This window comes from Anomaloglossus baeobatrachus, chromosome 8 (genome assembly GCF_048569485.1).
Source record: "Anomaloglossus baeobatrachus isolate aAnoBae1 chromosome 8, aAnoBae1.hap1, whole genome shotgun sequence".
NCBI classification, from domain to species: Eukaryota; Metazoa; Chordata; class Amphibia; order Anura; family Aromobatidae; genus Anomaloglossus; species Anomaloglossus baeobatrachus.
In genome coordinates this window covers 224,971,376-224,988,875 of record NC_134360.1, presented here as the reverse complement: position 1 = coordinate 224,988,875, position 17,500 = coordinate 224,971,376, and the positions used below count along the sequence as shown (strand labels likewise).

Sequence of the window (17,500 nt, the reverse complement as noted above, 5' to 3'; positions counted from 1 at the left end):
TCTGTCTGCAGCCACCACTAGGGGGAACTCCATGCAGACAGAGATACATGATAAGATCCTGTCTGCAGCCACCACTAGGGGGAGCTCCCTGTATACAGATATACATGATAAGATTCTGTCTGTAGCCACCACTAGGGGGAGCTCTCTGTGTACAGAGATACATAAGATCCTGTCTGCAGCCACCACTAGAGGGAACTCCATGCAGACAGATACATGATAAGATCCTGTCTGCAGCCACCACTAGGGGGAACTCCCTGTATACAGAGATACATGATAAGGTTCTGTCTGCAGCCACCACTAGAGGGAGCTCCCTGTATACAGAGATACATGATAAGATCCTGTCTGCAGCCACCACTAGGGGGAGCTCCCTGTATACAGAGATACATGATAAGGTTCTGTCTGCAGCCACCACTAGAGGGAGCTCCCTGTATACAGAGATACATGATAAGATCCTGTCTGCAGCCACCACTAGGGGGAGCTCCCTGTATACAGAGATACATGATAAGGTTCTGTCTGCAGCCACCACTAGAGGGAGCTCCCTGTATACAGAGATACATGATAAGATCCTGTCTGCAGCCACCACTAGGGGGAGCTCCCTGTATACAGAGATACATGATAAGGTTCTGTCTGCAGCCACCACTAGGGGGAGCTCCCTGTATACAGAGATACATGATAAGGTTCTGTCTGCAGCCACCACTAGGGGGAGCTCCCTGTATACAGAGATACATGATAAGGTTCTGTCTGCAGCCACCACTAAGGGGAGCTTTCTGTATACAGAGCTATATGAGGAGGTTGTCTCTGCAGCTACCACTAGGGGGGAGCTCCCTGTATACAGAGCTATATGAGGAGGTTGTCTCTGCAGCTACCACTAGGGGGGAGCTCCCTGTATACAGAGATACATGATAAGAATTTCAGTAAAAGGTAGATTTAAAATAAATAAATAAAATTCTTGCTACAGGCTTACTGACTGATCCTTTGTTAACTCATTCTGAAGCTAGCAAATGCACAGGAAGACAAAAAGCCTGTAACAACTAAACGGTCGAAAATGAAACCTAATTGCAAAAATATTTTTAGTCCAAAATACCTGGATTTAAAGGAGTTGTCCGACAAACTCAAAAATTTTTGGTAAGCTAATCTGTGCTGTATTGTCATTTAAATCACCCCAACATTGTTATTTTTTGTTTTCTAACTTTTGTTCCTCTTGAATTATCCCTTTATTCTCTGCAGCTTCTTGTTTACATTCAGCTCCAGCAAACATGACCACTTCCTGTGCAAAACCTCCCAGTCACAGCTGGCACCGCCCGGCCTCAGTGTCCAGCCTCGCGCCCCCTGCCCCAGTGTCCAGCCCTGTCCCCTGCCCCAGTGTCCAGCCCCGTCCCCTGCCCCAGTGTCCAGCCCCGTCCCCTGCCCGGCCTCAGTGTCCAGCCCCGTCCCCTGCCCGGCCTCAGTGTCCAGCCCCGTCCCCTGTCCGGCCTCAGTGTCCAGCCCCGCCCCCTGCCCGGCCTCAGTGTCCAGCTCCGCCCCCTGCACACACATTCCATGTCAGTATTCTTCCCCAGCACCTGACCTGGTATCACTACAGCATTGCAAATAACAGCCCCACATCAGGCTCTAGACCACACACACGCACATATGGCTCTGCACACCACACACGCGCACATCAGGCTCTGCACCGCACACGCGCACATATGGCTCTGCACACCACACACACGCACATATGGCTCTGCACACCACACACACGCTCATCGGGCTCTGCACACCACACACGCTCATCGGGCTCTGCACCGCACACACGCTCATCGGGCTCTGCACCGCACACACGCTCATCGGGCTCTGCACCGCACACACGCTCATCGGGCTCTGCACCGCACACACGCACATATGGCTCTGCACCGCACACACGCACATATGGCTCTGCACCGCACACATATGGCTCTGCACCGCACGCACACACGGCGCTCTGTACCGACCCCCCTACCCCCATAGGAAACACATGTAGGGAGTACATACTCACCCGTCCTCGGTCCCCGCCGCTCCTGCACGTTCGCACGCTGTGCTCTGGACATATCAGCACAGTAGTGACGTCACCGCTGTGCTGAAGAGAGCACAGACAGCGGGACAGTGATGAGAAGCAGCGCTGCGCTGCTTCTAATCAGCGCTTTCGAATGTATCGTCATCTGTGATGCCGGTATATTTGAATGTGCGATCCTGAGCAGGGGCCCGGTGCTGGAGCTGACACCACGGCAGCCGCCACAAGGCCCCTCACCCCAGGTCACGGACCCCACAGCAGTGCAGGGGGGAGGTTGCGGGGAGAGTACGGGGTGCGGGGGAATGTGTGGGAGGGTGCAGGGAAGGGAGCCGGGGCTCATCGCACTGTACAGCCCAGCAGGGAGGCGACATGCTGTTCCAGATTTGCATGTCAACATGGTCCTGCCCATGTTGACATGAAATGACCGGAAGCAGCAAAATCGCGGCAGGAGCGGTCACATGACCCCTCTGAGCCAGGGGAGAGGGGCTGACAGCAGGGCAGGTAAGTGCTCACTATCTATTTACCTGCCCCAATGTAGCCCAATAGGGTAATAATAAAAAAAAAGTCAAAAGAAGCCGGATAACCCCTTTAAGTAAAATCAGAAAAGTTGTTCCAAAAGTCTCCAGATCGCTGCTCTCTCCATCCAAGAAAAGGACTGATGGATTTGTTTCTTAGTAATTGGAATGTCCAGAGGGCGGTGTAAAGCTTGTGATCCTAGTGACCACATTGTCCACCACCACTACAGGGGGCTCTAAGCTCATGGTGGCCCCCACGACTGGCCTCCATCACACGAGTCTGTGCAGCAATGAGTAAAACATTGAGTGAGTCATGGACGTCTCATATCAAACCTTCACGCTGAATCACTGCACACGCAAATTACAGAGATGAGAAAGGCGCCAGATGAGCGAGTCAAGAACGGGGTCGGGGTCCTCACTGTCACTTTTGGTATTTTCGGAATAAAGCAAAACAATGTGGGAGGGAAAAGTTTTTTTTCATTGCATTAATAGAGCTGAAAGTTCTTACCTCTCGCTCTGCGGAGGGAGGAGGATTAGTAAATGAAAGTTGAGTAAATCGGATTCTCAGCAAGGCTCGTCACACGTGGATAAGACGATTTAGAAGATTTGGTGCAATGAAGAACACAGGAGGTGGGAATACGAATAACCCGCACCGCTATCATCGGGGCGCGGTGCCAACAGGTGAAACAACGGTACTCCCATTATACTGGCCGGATGAAGGACATCACTTAAAGGGATATTCCCCATATTAAGACGGGCTGTCGGATCAATGGATACAGCTATTGCCTTGGAGCACTGGGGTCCTGGATACAAAGCCTCTCCCAAAATATCTGTATGGGATCGGTATGCCCCCACTATGATATGCACAGATTGTATCACAAACCATAGCGAAAGATTGATAATTGATGATTTCACATCAGGAAGATCTGATAAAAGCCACGGCGCCAACCGCTCCCTGTACCATTACAACTAATGGCTCCATGTTGCATCTTTCCGCAGACCGATTCACTGTGACAGGGGACAAAAAAGGTGCAGGAGATCGGTGGGGGAATTATGCTCGCCACCACGGAAAAGCAAAGTTCTTCTCACTTTTTCTATTCAAGTGAATGGAAGTGGTACATCATTGGTCGTATTGCAGTAATCGCCGCCGGCTGCTGCAGTGAGCTGACGGTGATCCCCGCACATGTCAGTTGATCTGATCAGCAGGCACGTGGGGCTAACAGACACTGGTGGATCCGCAATCCACCCGTGCCTGCTTGCCACTTAAATTGAGCTATCAAAATGTGACAGCGGGGGGCGTGGCCTGCTTGCTAATGGCACCGGTCACCTAGCTGCTGAGCTCCAGCCACCTCGACTCCTAACCGGCTCACTGCGGCTCACCAGTGGCACCAATCTCTCTGCACACGGGGGGAAAGTGCTGCGGAGGTACCCAGGAACGTGGCATGCCAAGGGGAAAGTCCCAGAAGAAGCCGTCCCCGGCGAAAGTTACAGACTTCTTCTCCAGCACGGGAAGAGGGAAAATGGCAGCAGCATCCTCCTCCACAGCTTCCTCACGCTCATCCAGGAGGGGATCCACAGCAGGCCCAGACTTGGACACAGACGCTGCAGATATACCGCTTACCAAAGGTACCATGCAGAAACTGCTCAGTGCCCTCCGCTCATCACTGCAGCAGGATTGGAAAGATATGGTGGCTGAGCTGAGGGGAGATATCACTGCCATAGGCAGTCGCACAGCACACATTGAAACTAAAATGCAGGAGCTGACAAAGTCACACAATAGCCTCATTGATGCTAATGCAGCACTGGAGGAACAAGTGCAAAAGCTCCATACCAAGGTCTTGGATTTAGAGGACAGGTCCCGCAGAAACAACATAAGAATCAGAGGAATTCCAGAGGACATACCAGACAAGGGGCTGCAGAGCTTTCTAGGCTCCTTGCTGCAGGAGCTGCTCCCAGACCTGTCTGCAACTGATTTCCTGGTGGACAGAATACACAGAGTCCCTAAGCCTAAATCCCTCAGTGCTGATGCCCCCCGGGACACTTTGGCTCGCCTGCACTTTTACAAGACCAAAGAAGCCCTGCTGCAAGCCCTGAGAAGGAGGCCGCCTCTGTCTGAGCAATTTCAGCACCTGTCCATTTTTCCGGATCTGTCTGCAGGAACCCTGGCAAAAAGGAGGGAATTTGCCCCTTATACCAAAATTCTCAGGGATGAAGCTATATCCTATAGATGGGGTTTCCCTGTAAAGATCCTGCTTTTCCGTGCAGGAAACACCCACGTCTGCCATTCCCCACAACAGTTGGCAAAGCTCCTATCCTCATGGAACATGGCAAATCTCCCGGCCAGATCTCCAAGAGCCACAGGATCATCCCAAAGGGTTAAAGTGAATGAAGATTGGTCCGTCGCGTGAGTTATGTGATATGTCTGAGTCGCGGCTGAGACTTAGTTGCTACTTTTAAGGTCCGCTGGTTCTGTTCAACCAGGACCCTGACCCCCCATGGCGGTACATTTCCACCATACCGCAGGCCCCCTTTTTGGGCTTTTTTCTATGTGGACTGATGCTCCCTACATCAGTAATGTTAGTGATGTTAATGTTGTCAGTGTTACCTCTTTCCTGCCTAACCTTCCTTTCTCCCCCCGCAGCTCTAGGCAAGAGACTTTTTTTCATGTACAATGGTACTGAACTGTATGTCTATAAATGTTAGGGGCCTGAACTCGCCGGCCAAGAGATCCATGTTTTGGCGGGAAGTGGTTAAATCCAAATGTGACGTGATTTGTGGTCAAGAGTCTCATCTCCTCCAGGGGGACTCGCACAGGTTAAATAATGCTAAATTTCCTTTCATACTGCTGGCTTGTGGGAAAAAAAAAAAAGGCTGGAGTATTCATTTGTGTAAAAAATACTGTTGCGTTCACACTACATTCCCAACATTTAGACCCTGAAGGTAGATACGCCATTATTAATTGCTCCATAAATGGCTCTAAGTATACTATTGCAACCATTTACGCCCCCAACTCTGGTCAGATCAGCTTTCTGCGGAGGTTTCTTTCCAAGCTTTCATCCGTTACAGAGGGTAAGCAAATAATCTGCGGGGATTTTAACATGTTAATGTCCAGCACTCTGGATTGCTCCAATACTGCTGTAAAGAGGAAGGAAATGAGCACAATAATTTCAGAAAGGCATCTCCATGATATATGGAGATACCAACATGCAAATGAGAGGGACTACACATTCTTCTCACCTCGGTTCACCTCATACAGCAGATTGGACTACTTTCTGGTTGAAAGCTCACTTATTTTGGATTGCTCAGATTCAAAAATTGGACTTATAGCTTGGTCGGACCATGCCCCCATATACCTGACAGTCCAGGAGCAAAGCCGCACGCCCGTTTTTACCCGGTGGCGCATGAATGACTCCCTCCTAGCCTGTAGACAACTCTCTGAGGAGTTGCAGGCCGACCTCGCAGAGTTTTTTAAATTTAATGACAACAAGGAGGTGACAGAGGAAACGCTATGGTCTGCACACAAGGCCTTTATTAGGGGGTCATTCATCAAAATTGCCACTAGGGAGAAAAGGAGGCGTCAGGCAACTTCCAAAGCTCTACTGTCCCACATAGCGCTTTTAGAAGCCCACAATAAATCTGCCCCAAACATGTCAACATCTGACGAACTCAGGAAACTAAGAACACAGCTCCGCCAATTGCTGATGGTAGACTATGAGAAAAATTTAAGATCCCTCAAACAGCGGTACTATATGATGGGTGACAGGGCGGGTGCCTTACTAGCCAGGAGGGTTAAAAAACGAGAAATGCAAAACAAAATTGAATACCTCGTGACGGGTTCTAATGCCACAATACGCAACCCAGCGGAAATAGCCAATGCATTCGCTGATTTTTATCAGTCTCTCTACAACCTTAAAAATGACCCCACTGCCCCAAAGCCTACCCAATCGGCAATTAATTCCTTCTTAAACAATATTAATCTTCCTCGGTTATCTACAGTACATCTAGAGCAACTAAATTCCCCTTTCTCCCTGGAAGAGGTTCGCCAGGCGGTGATCACAGCCAAAAGAAATTCAGCTCCAGGCCCAGACGGCCTCACTAACTCCTATTATAGGCAATTCACTGAAACCCTGTCTCCTTTCCTCCTGAGACTTTTCTCCTCTTGGCGAGCCACAGCAGATATTTCACCAAATAATCTAGAGGCCATTATAACTACCCTGCCAAAGCCAGGAAAACCCCCTACATCACCAGGAAACTTCAGGCCAATATCCCTCCTAAACTGCGACTTAAAATTATACGCCAAAATAATCTCAGCTAGAATACATAAAGTCCTTCCATCACTGATTTCCCCGGATCAAGTGGGGTTTGTGGCGGGGAGGCAGGCGAAAGATGGGACGAGACGTATGCTGGACCTGATTGCGGTGGCTGAGGGGAGGAAAATCCCCAGTGTATTCCTGTCCTTGGACGCAGAGAAGGCGTTTGACAGGGTGCACTGGGGATATCTGAAATCTGTACTGGCCAAGTTTGGATTTGAAGGCCCCATACTTACCGCCATAATGGCACTATACTCTAACCCTAACGCCAAAGTTCTGGCATCCGGATTTATATCTCGGAGTTTTGAATTATCCAATGGGACACGCCAGGGGTGTCCGCTCTCCCCTATCATCTATGCCCTTGCTATAGAGCCTCTGGCGCAGACTATCCGTGAATGCCCTCGGATCTCGGGGATTCGAGTGGGGAGTACAAACCATGTGATCAGTCTATATGCGGATGATGTGATTTTATCCTGCACTAATGTAGAGGTGTCCCTAAAACACGTAATGGAGATCCTGTCCTCCTTCGCTCAAGTCTCGTATTACAAGCTTAATATTACCAAGTCCTTAATTTTTCCGCTCTTCCTGCCCGCCTCAACTAGAGCCACTCTTTCTCATCTTTACCCTTTCAAATGGGAAGACGAGGGTATCCCCTACCTGGGTATTATACTGGCCCCGCTACACTCCGTGATCCGGAAAAATCTGCTGACCCTGCACACCTCACTGGATAGAGAACTTACTCGCCTTTCTCTTCTCCTGCTCTCTTGGGTGGTGAGAATGCAGACCTTTAAAATGATCTGCCTCCCAAAAATTATCTACTTACTTCGGTGCCTGCCCCTAACAATTCCGCAACGGTATCTCACCAAAATTCATTCGCTAATGAGTAAATTTATATGGGCTGGGAAAAAACCTAGAATAGCCCTGAGATGCATGCATGCCCCGTTAAGTGGTGGAGGAATGGGTATTCCTAATATTCTAACATACCACAGAGCCGCTATCCTGGAACCGGCTCGAGATTGGTGGAGGAATGATTCAGACTTAAGATGGTTACAGATTGAGTACACCTGGGCACAGGTCCACTCCCCTAAACAATTCATAGACTCCCTGCTCCTAACCCCTTCGCCCCCCGGCGATCTTCTACCCACCACAGCAGCTCTAAAGAAAGCTTGGTCCTTGTGGAGCAAGCCAGTGTCACATGCTTTAGGTCCCAGCATTCCCCTTAGATCGCTAGAAGCCTTCATTCCGAACTTGAATCTTGCCGCCTGGACACGTGGAGGTCCAATCACCCTAGCAGATCTCTATAGAGAAGGCGTCCTACTCCCGTACTCAGAAATGTGTGATAAATTTAACCTTCCCCGACATAGTCTATTCCAGTTTTTTCAAATACGTCACTTTCTTCAGTCCGCTCCTCATCTCCCGGCTCCCACGACAGCTGACCACGCCTCAATTAAAAAATTCTTTCAAAATAGCAAAATCAAAGGCCTTTCATATATCCATAATATGCTAAACTCCCCACAACCGGACAAACAATTGCCGTATATGCTCAAATGGGAAAAAGATCTAGCTTCTCCGCTTCCGCCGCAAGAATGGTTCGCGGCCTCAAAATGGATCCACAAGTTCTCTTCTTGTCTCAATCATATAGAGCAATTAAAAAAGGTTCATCTGAGGTGGTACAACTCCCCTACTAAACTGGCTTCTTTTTCCCCACATGTGTCACCACTGTGCTGGAGGGGCTGCAACCACAGGGGCACCTTATGTCATATGTGGTGGTTTTGCCCTAAGTTTTCTAACTTCTGGCAGGAGGTGTTCAATCTAATCCATGAGGTTACTAGTCTCCGCCTTTCTCCAAACCCAACCTTAGCGGTGCTACACATTGGCTTAGATGGGATCCCGGATCTTTTAAAAAACATCATTTCTCACATTCTCATAGCTTGCAGGTACTGTGTGGCATACAAGTGGAGGTCGGTGAGCCCCCCTACAAAAAGAGATCTAATTGAGAGGATCAACCTACACTGGCTATACGAAACCAACTTGGCCCCCAACCTAGAGAAGAGAACGGCGAGACTTAAACAATGGCACCCGTGGGCCACTTCCCTTTATGCAACGGCCCTCCCCCAGATACCGACACCTACACCATAAATAAATTGATTATGCCTAAGAATGTCTTGTAGAGCTGCTTCCCCCACCCCCTCTCTTTCCCCCCTCCCTCCCTGCTCCTATGTTCAGGTTGTTGTTGTAAGGGGTATTTAATGTCCCAGATTGATATTCTGATAATGGCTCGAGGCTATTCCACCTCTTGCTACTCAATGCTCCTGTTCTTGATGTTGTTGTATGAGAAGTTTGTATTTTTCTGAAAACTCAATAAAAACCTTTATGATAAAAAAAAAAAAAAAAAAAATGTGACAGCGCGGTTTACATGGCCGTGGAGCGTATCGTATCGCGCCGTTCCCTGCTGCCATCGGGGGTCCTGACAGGTGATAACAGGGAGTCGTTGATTGTAATGATAGCAAGGGGTCATGTGATGACCGGTCACTATGACGGCCGACAAAGTGGTGGCTCTTAAAGGAACAGTGCATTTTTGCTGATCAGCGCAATGCTGCTCTGATTAAACAGAACTGCACAGGCGATAAGACTGCTGATCCAGGGAGTAGTAAAATAAATAAAAAATGTATACTAAAAAAAAAAACAAAAAAAAACAAAAACACAACAACCCTAAAAAGTTAAAATCACCCCCCCTTTGCCCCACTGAAAATTAAACAATGAAATAATATAAATATATATATATATATATATATATATATATATATATATATATATATATATATATATATATATATATATATATATATGTGTGAATATATAATTATATCTATATCTAAATTACACAATAATTATTATTAATTATTATTAATATCACACACACATATACATACATTCATACATACATACATTCATACATACATACAGATGTGGTATTGCCGCATTCACAAATGCCCGGTCTATCAAAATATAAAATCAAATAATCTGATTGGTACACGGCATAGTGCTCAAAAAATTCCAGAAGCCAAAATTAAAGTTTTTTAGGTTGCTGTAACATTGCATTAAAAGGCGATCAAAACATAGCATCTGCGCAAAAATTGTACCATTAAAAACATCAGCTCGATACGCAAAAATAAGCCATTATTGAGCTCCATTATCCTGAAAAATGAAAAGGGGGGGGGGGTCTCGGAAAAAAGCGACAACAGCGCAAATCTTTTTTTGGATAAACTTCAGAATTTTTTTCACCCTTAGATAAAAGTAACCCAATACATGTTTGGTGTCCAGGAACTCGTACTGACCTGAGGCATCACACCCACACATCAATTTAACCATATACTGAACACAGTGAATAAAAGACCCCAAAAACAAATCGTGCAATTGCACTTTTTTTGCAATTTCACCACACTTGGAATTTTGTTTTTCAGTTTTCCAGTACACTATAAGGTAAAACTAATGGATTAATTCGAAAGTTTTTTTCGTCACGCAAAAAAATAAGCTCTTATATGGCAATATTGACAGAAAAAATAAATACGTTATGGCTCTCGGAAGGAGTGCAAAACAAAAACGAAAAATCGCCAGGGGTCGATTAAAGATAACTAGTCATCTGATTCATACAGCCTGAACCAGGGGCAACAAGTTGGGGACTATGGGTGTCGGTGACCGGTCGTAGAGGCTGGACCCCGGCAGCTTCTCTGTCCTGTAGTTCACTCCCTGTGAGTTTACAGACCTGTCAGTCTAGGAGAGTGGGGAAGGAGAAGCCAACAATGTCAGGCCTTTTTGACTAGTCACCGAGGTACAGTCCCCGGCTGATTTTAAAAAGTGTTTTTTTCTGGAAGGAAAGCTGCAATAAACAGATTCACAGATTCATGTTGCCCTATTGACGCGCCCACAGGGTCGGGGGGGGGGGGGGGGGTTACTAGTCACTGGGCCGGTGTAGTGGATGTTGGGATGTCGCCGGTTCCATGACCCCGGCGGTGTCAATAAAGATGGAGGGGTTATTTACAGGGGAGGATAGTTAGTATTTGTGACACTCTAGTATGCTGCTGTGTTTGGGCCAGAAGACTTGAAATCCTCTGCCTGGCGGATTCTGCTGGCGAGACATGCAATGCCCACTCATCTCTGGTGAGGTGCAGTACCCTGTGGCGACTGAAGCCTCAGGGGCGCCACACCATGGTTGGGTAACAGGAATCAGGTGAATGGTTCTCTTAGAACAGTAGCCACCAAATCAGTCCTGTAAGTCAGCTGTGGATTTTTCCAGCAAAAAAAAAAAAATCAACACAGAAAAAGCACAGCATATCCAAGCTGTTTCGAGATGAAGCAGCAAAGTTAGTGCAGGGTGCTGGCAGCAAAAGGCAACGGAGCAGGTGCTGCCTATCTACGCAATGAGTGCGTCAGAGGACAGGGCAGGCTGCACACTGCATGGCCCTCCGGCACACTATCCACAGCCACTTGCCTTTTATCCGGGCCATTAGCGTATAACCTGTGCCATAAGGTTTATTGATTTTGCAGTATCTGAGAAAACACATACAGAGGACATGTAATAAGGAATGGTGGTGACTCAGGGGGATGAGACGATCTGTGAGGTTCTTTGTAAGTCGAAGGTTGCCGAGCACAGGCAGCCGTAAGGAACGAAGGATGCATCTGTGACCTTAGACAGAAATACTTACCAGCCACGAAAAACGAATATATGACCAAACCTCTATCTGTAAGGCAAGAACATGGAAAACCTACAGCAATCTTCGGCTAATGGTCTTTACCTCGTATCCCCTGTAGTCGACCTCCACGTTATCTCCGTAGACATTCAGCTCCATGTTCTTGTGGCTGAACACGGTCGCTGGTTTTGGATTCCTGGGGTTACACGCCATGTCGTCAGCGAGCATCAGGATGATATGGCTGTAATAAGTGAAGAGACAGAAAGATCATCTGACGACACATACACCATCCAAAAGAACCAACCGGCAGATAATAGGTCTAGAAGTGAAGGTAACAAGAAAGCGGAGAAGGGATTGGAAGGAGCAGCGCTGGGGACTACAGACGCTTTTCAACTAGGAGAAGTTTATAAAAGCAGGGGCCGCTCGCTAAACATACAGAAGACTCTGGGAAAGGGTTACATTTCTGCCTCTTAAAGAGGATTCATCATTGGATGCTCTATAGCTATAGCAGCGGAGCTGACTTCTGGATCACAGCACCAAAACCCCTAAAAAGAACAAGTGTAATCAATAAAATTCTGTCCGCCACTGGATGGAGCTCTGGAGCAGACTGAAGACTCTTCACAGGCGGAGCACTATGAGCTCCCCCTAGTGGTGACTGCTGAACACACATGCAGATACAAAGTTCAGGATGGGGATTTTGTAGCTTTGTATCATAAAAGCAACTCTCAGACCACAATACAGACTTAAGGAAATCAGCACTGGAGTGTGGATGTAAAAATGACGTCATAATAAAGTGAATATTCCCTTTAAGCTTGGTGAGGACGTCAAAGCCACTTAACATTGGTACGTTGGGGAGCAATTGATGTGGTATATATTATTGTGACCGGTATACGGAATGTTCACTTCTCTAAGGCTAGGTTCACACTTCCGTTGTTTTGCATCAGTCACAATCCGTCGCCTTGAGGAATTACGGTATCCTGCAAAATATTTTGCAAGAATCCAGTTTTTCCCCATAGACTTCTATTAGTGACGGATTGCGACTGATGATGGTGCGTTGCATCCACTGCGTCGCGGTCAGTCATTTTTTAACTGACCGGAGGGCAGGAGCAACGCAGCCTGTAATGTTTTTTGAGCAGTGCAATCCGTAGGATTTTGCTGCGCATGCTCTCTCTGGCTCCCTGTACACGTAACCAGGATACACATCGAGTAACCAAGCAATGCCGCTTTGGTTAATTTACCCGATATTTACAGTGGTTACGTGTGCAGGGAGCCAGCGCTAAGCGGTGTACGCTGGTAACCAAGATAAATATCGGGTAACCAAGCAAAAAGTGCTTTGCTTTTAGTTACCCGCTATTTACCCTGGATACGTGTGCAAGGAGGCCGACACTTCCCCACTCGGCTCCGCCCCCTCCCGCACTCCGCATGTGTGCACACACACACACACACACACACACACACACACACGTCCCCAGCCCTGCAGTCCCCGCGGCACTGACGTCCTCAGCGCCACGGCCCTGCTCCTGCTCCGCCCCCCCATACAACGGAGTCCGACAATGATTTTGGTTCTTTGTCATCCGTTGTGCAACGCATCAGTCACATGCGTCAAGCAACGCATGTGACTGATGGAAAACAACGGAAATGTGAACCTAGCCTAATGCATTGTGTACACTAGAGAGAATAATAATATTAACAAAAATTAAAAAGAACAAAAAAAAAAAGACAAAAACTATGCAAATCTTATAAAGGCTTGATAGACAAACATGGAACAAAGTTAATAATATGTTCTGATCTCTAATCTTCCCATCTCACAAAGAACATAGCGCAGAATTCAGATCCACCCCCAGCATCTGCCGGGCACAGAATGAATGAATCAAACAGGTCAGCAAAAAAAAGGAGACCAAAGACACGATATTAAAAAGAACATATTGTGAGGATTGTCATCCCGGGAATGAGTCCTTTAGAAGTTTCTTATCCAGTCCGCCCGCACATTATAGTGTCTGAAAAGCGAAATCTCAAAAGATAGTTCTTTATTTTACTGGTCTGACAGCTGTAAAAGTAATTACTGCAAGGGAGATGGGTGCACTGACCAGAGACGGGGGCAGGAGAGTACCCATCGTGCAGAGAGCTGGCACACTATGATGTGCCATCACTTTATTATATGGAGACTACAGGGGGCGCAAGGCTGGGGGAAGTGTCGTATCCTTGTAGCTTTCCCTACACAGCTCACGGCCTCCTGGCTGTGCAGAGACCCTCAGCATGGCCCTGCGTCCTTTACGTTACCCTGCGCAGCGTGTGGCAGATGTAAGAGGCAATGCCGCCAACTACAGGAACTGAATAAAAAAAAAAAGACAGCCACCTTACTCCATAATCCGTATCCAGTGACGCCAGTCTTCTACATACTGCCAAAAATACATAAATCCCTCCATGATCCTCCAGGCCGCCCCATTGTGGCAGCCACCAATTCCATCCTAGGTCCCTGATCTATCCTTTTAGAAAAACAATTTGACTCCATTTACAAAAAACTAACATATCCTTTATTCTTGATACTAGCCATTTCCTCAAAAAGATTATGGAACGCTCCATGATTCCCTGCAATACTATATTAGGCACATTAGACGTATGTAGTCTATATACATCAGTTACACATGATCAAGGAATTTTGGCAGTAAATGCTCTCCAGTTCCCATTCACTGGGGAAGCTACTCCATTTTGCATTGACCTTCTTGATGTTGTCCTATGTGACAATTTTCTTCTATTTAGGGACAATTTTTATTTACAGCTATGTGGGACAGCCATGGGCTCACACGTGGCCCCAGCTTACACCAACTGCTTTGTGGATCATTTTGAATGCCATCACATATACCCTCATGATTTATTTACCGCTCACTATTTTTTAGCTAGGGTTTATAGACGACCTTTTTGGGTTTGGTCAGGTTTAGTGGATACCTTGCCTTAATTTGTCACTTCTCTCAATTCAGCCCAACCTGGACTACAATTTACCCTGATGACTTTTCACATATTCCATTTCTTGATACACTAGTTATTATTAATGATTAGCTGCAGTACCCGGGCGTTGCCCGGGATAGTAACTGCGTGTGCGCCAGTCTCTGCCTCTTTCCCAGTCTCTGCCTCTTTCCCAGTCTCTTTTTCCTATCTGTCTCTTTCCCTGTGTGCCTCTGTCTGTGCGTGTCTCCACCGACATCATATCACCTCACACAGAAGCTTTTTATACTAAGAATGTACTTTGTTCCTATAGCAACCAATCACAGCTGCTATTAATAACCTGTAGATCGCAGCTCCATTGACTTTAATGGAGGCATGTTTTTTAGAGTAACTAAAGCACGGGGTTAAATCTTCCAGTCAAAACATAGTCTATTACGTTCCCTGAGTCACATGAGGCGTCTGCAAAATTTTGTGATTGTAAATGCAACGGTGCGGATTCCTTTAGCAGACATACATACACACATACACTTAGCTTTATATATAAGATGAACTAGGCATGTTTTATCCACTGTTTTATTCTCCAAGTCTACAAATTGTAATAGTCTCCTCTACTACCAGAGCGGACGCCCTAAGGCCACTGAACACGGCCTTCCTCGATCTCAATTCCACAAGGTAGCAAGAATTGGTTCTGATAGTCAAATCTGCTCTGATTATTTGAAATCTCTAAAAATGTATAGACAGGAACCATCCCAGCTCCCTCTTGGAACAAGAAAAAAGGATGATTTTGTCTAAACTAATGCTGACCACAATTAAAAATCATCTGGAACGTATCAGTTTTAGTCGAACCAACCCATAATGCCTAAAATGTATAATTTTATGCATAAGCACTGACCTTTACTACATAAAGCCTATGCCAATATTGAAGCCTTCAAGTCGCTGGTTCTGAACAGTAGCAAACGCTCCAAAAATATCAGCGATCATTTACTCAGAGGTGTTGTATGCTGTTTAGCCCATATATCCAACCACAATTCCTTGGCTCCAAACAATGTAGCACGTTCCCATGCCTTGGGTGAGCCACTTTTTTTTGTTTGGGTTTTTGTTGTTTTGTTTTTTTAAAATCAGGTTCATTTTGATTAAACCAACGAGGATAAGCAACAAAAATAATATTTTTTCACAAAGTGAAAAAAAAAAAAAAAAAAAAAGGGGGACAAAATTACAAGAACAGCAACTGAACCACCATACAATGAACAATGCAGCTGCGGTCCTCACTTAAAAACAGTTTAAGCCACGATTTGAAAAACGATTGCATTATTCTAGTCGTGTCACAAAATCTTACACCCAGTTTACTAGCAGTCCTATATACTCCACAGATATACACATTCCTGCCCTTTCTGGTAAATCATTAACCAGTTATGAGAAGAAGGAGAAGGTCTCCCATATGGTCCTAAAGCCGAAGCCGAGGAGGGAAGGCCCGAGGCACCCAACCATGCCCCCCAGATCTTGTAGAATTTCTTCAGTGCATTTTGTTTAAGGTATACACCCCTCTCTAGCCAAAGTAGAGCATGACATCTATCCCTAAATTACTCGATGTCTGGAGGAGCCGGATCCAGACAGTGGTAGGTCCTGCCCTGATGCAAGAGACGTGAAATACCCAGCACCTCCGGCGAGCTCAAATCTAAACCCTCATCCAGAAGGTCCAGGAAACATGTACCTGGATTTGGCTAGTACTGCCCTCCAATATACCCCGATGTTTCCGCAGGACCACATCATGTGCAGTAAGTTAGCATTCTCCCGCCCACACCCAGGACAGAGATCACCCGTCCGAATCCCCATCTCATGTAGTAGACGAGGCGTCCTGTAAACTCTGTGCAGCAAAAATAGCGCTAACTTTGGAGCCTGAGACAGCACCATCACCCCATTGGTCATCTGTCATAGGGCCTAAGGGCCCTTCCACACTAGGTTATTACCTGGGTTCACTGTTCCTGTTGAAGCTTCCGTCCGAACCCCCCCGCAAAACGGGTTTCAAACGCGCATTGACTATACTGGTGCAGACGGAGGTACCGTGTACTCTGTCTTGCACCATTTTCAGGTGTAAACGCTTTCTCCAGACGGACCACAAGACAGTTTCTAAAAGGGTTGTCTCTGACGGAATGACCCCTTTAATTTCGCTTTATCCCAGGATGATGCCTTTCCTTAGGGTGATGCCATAAATGCTGGGATCAGAAACGCTAGTATCCATAGATGAGACATACAGCGAGACCCCCACGTGCTATAGACCCCCGATACTGGCTCTGCTCTGAAGTACTGAGAAAGGGATCCTGTATACTGTTATATACCATTGTCAGAAGCTGTAACATCCCGTATGAAGCCGAAGATCAGCGGCTCCTGGATACGCTGTGCCTGGAAAAATAGCAGGTAATATACAATTATTATATCCGCTATGAACTCTTTCCCTTTATCTAAGCTTTTCCTCCGCCGCCTAAATGTGCCAATTACCACCTCCATCCGCAGGAGGACGATGTCTATGTTGAGCGACCCGTAAAGGATGGCGGCTTTCCTCCGGATTTCTCTTTGGTTTGATTCAGCAAACTGTCAAAAACCCGCTGCCCGAATCCAAATAAAAAGGGCGAGGAGCCCCCCAATGCCGGCTGCGAGCCGATGGGGGAGGATCAGCCATTTGATCTGATAGGACTCAGAAATGAAAACACTGTACATATGTAAAACGCGTCCTCGGGAGCCGGCTGCCAGATTCTGAGTCACCTTTCATGTGAATTCTCGGGGGAAGAGGAGCAAAAGCTTTTCATCTGTTGATTCGCGGATAATAAAAAGGAACGTACTGTACTTTCTGTTCCAAAAATGATTCTACAGCAGCACACAAAGGCTAAGAAAGGCGTTTCTGGCATCCCTGGGAGCGCGGGTGACTTTAGCTGTGGCCCCCGTGTCTTTCACAATCATTTATCTACTCACGGCTTATAATGTGCAGACACAGGAATCTCAAGGTGACGGTACAAT

At 46.9% G+C, this 17,500-nt stretch overlaps 1 protein-coding gene across 1 annotated transcript in view; it reads right to left on the bottom strand.

Moving 5' to 3' along the window:
* Window positions 1-17,500, bottom strand: part of PIGK (phosphatidylinositol glycan anchor biosynthesis class K) — a 138,373-nt gene that overhangs the window by 101,806 nt on the left and 19,067 nt on the right. Inside the window, 1 exon segment of the mRNA XM_075320282.1 lies at window positions 11,651-11,786. Coding sequence (XP_075176397.1) covers window positions 11,651-11,786 — 136 coding nt within the window.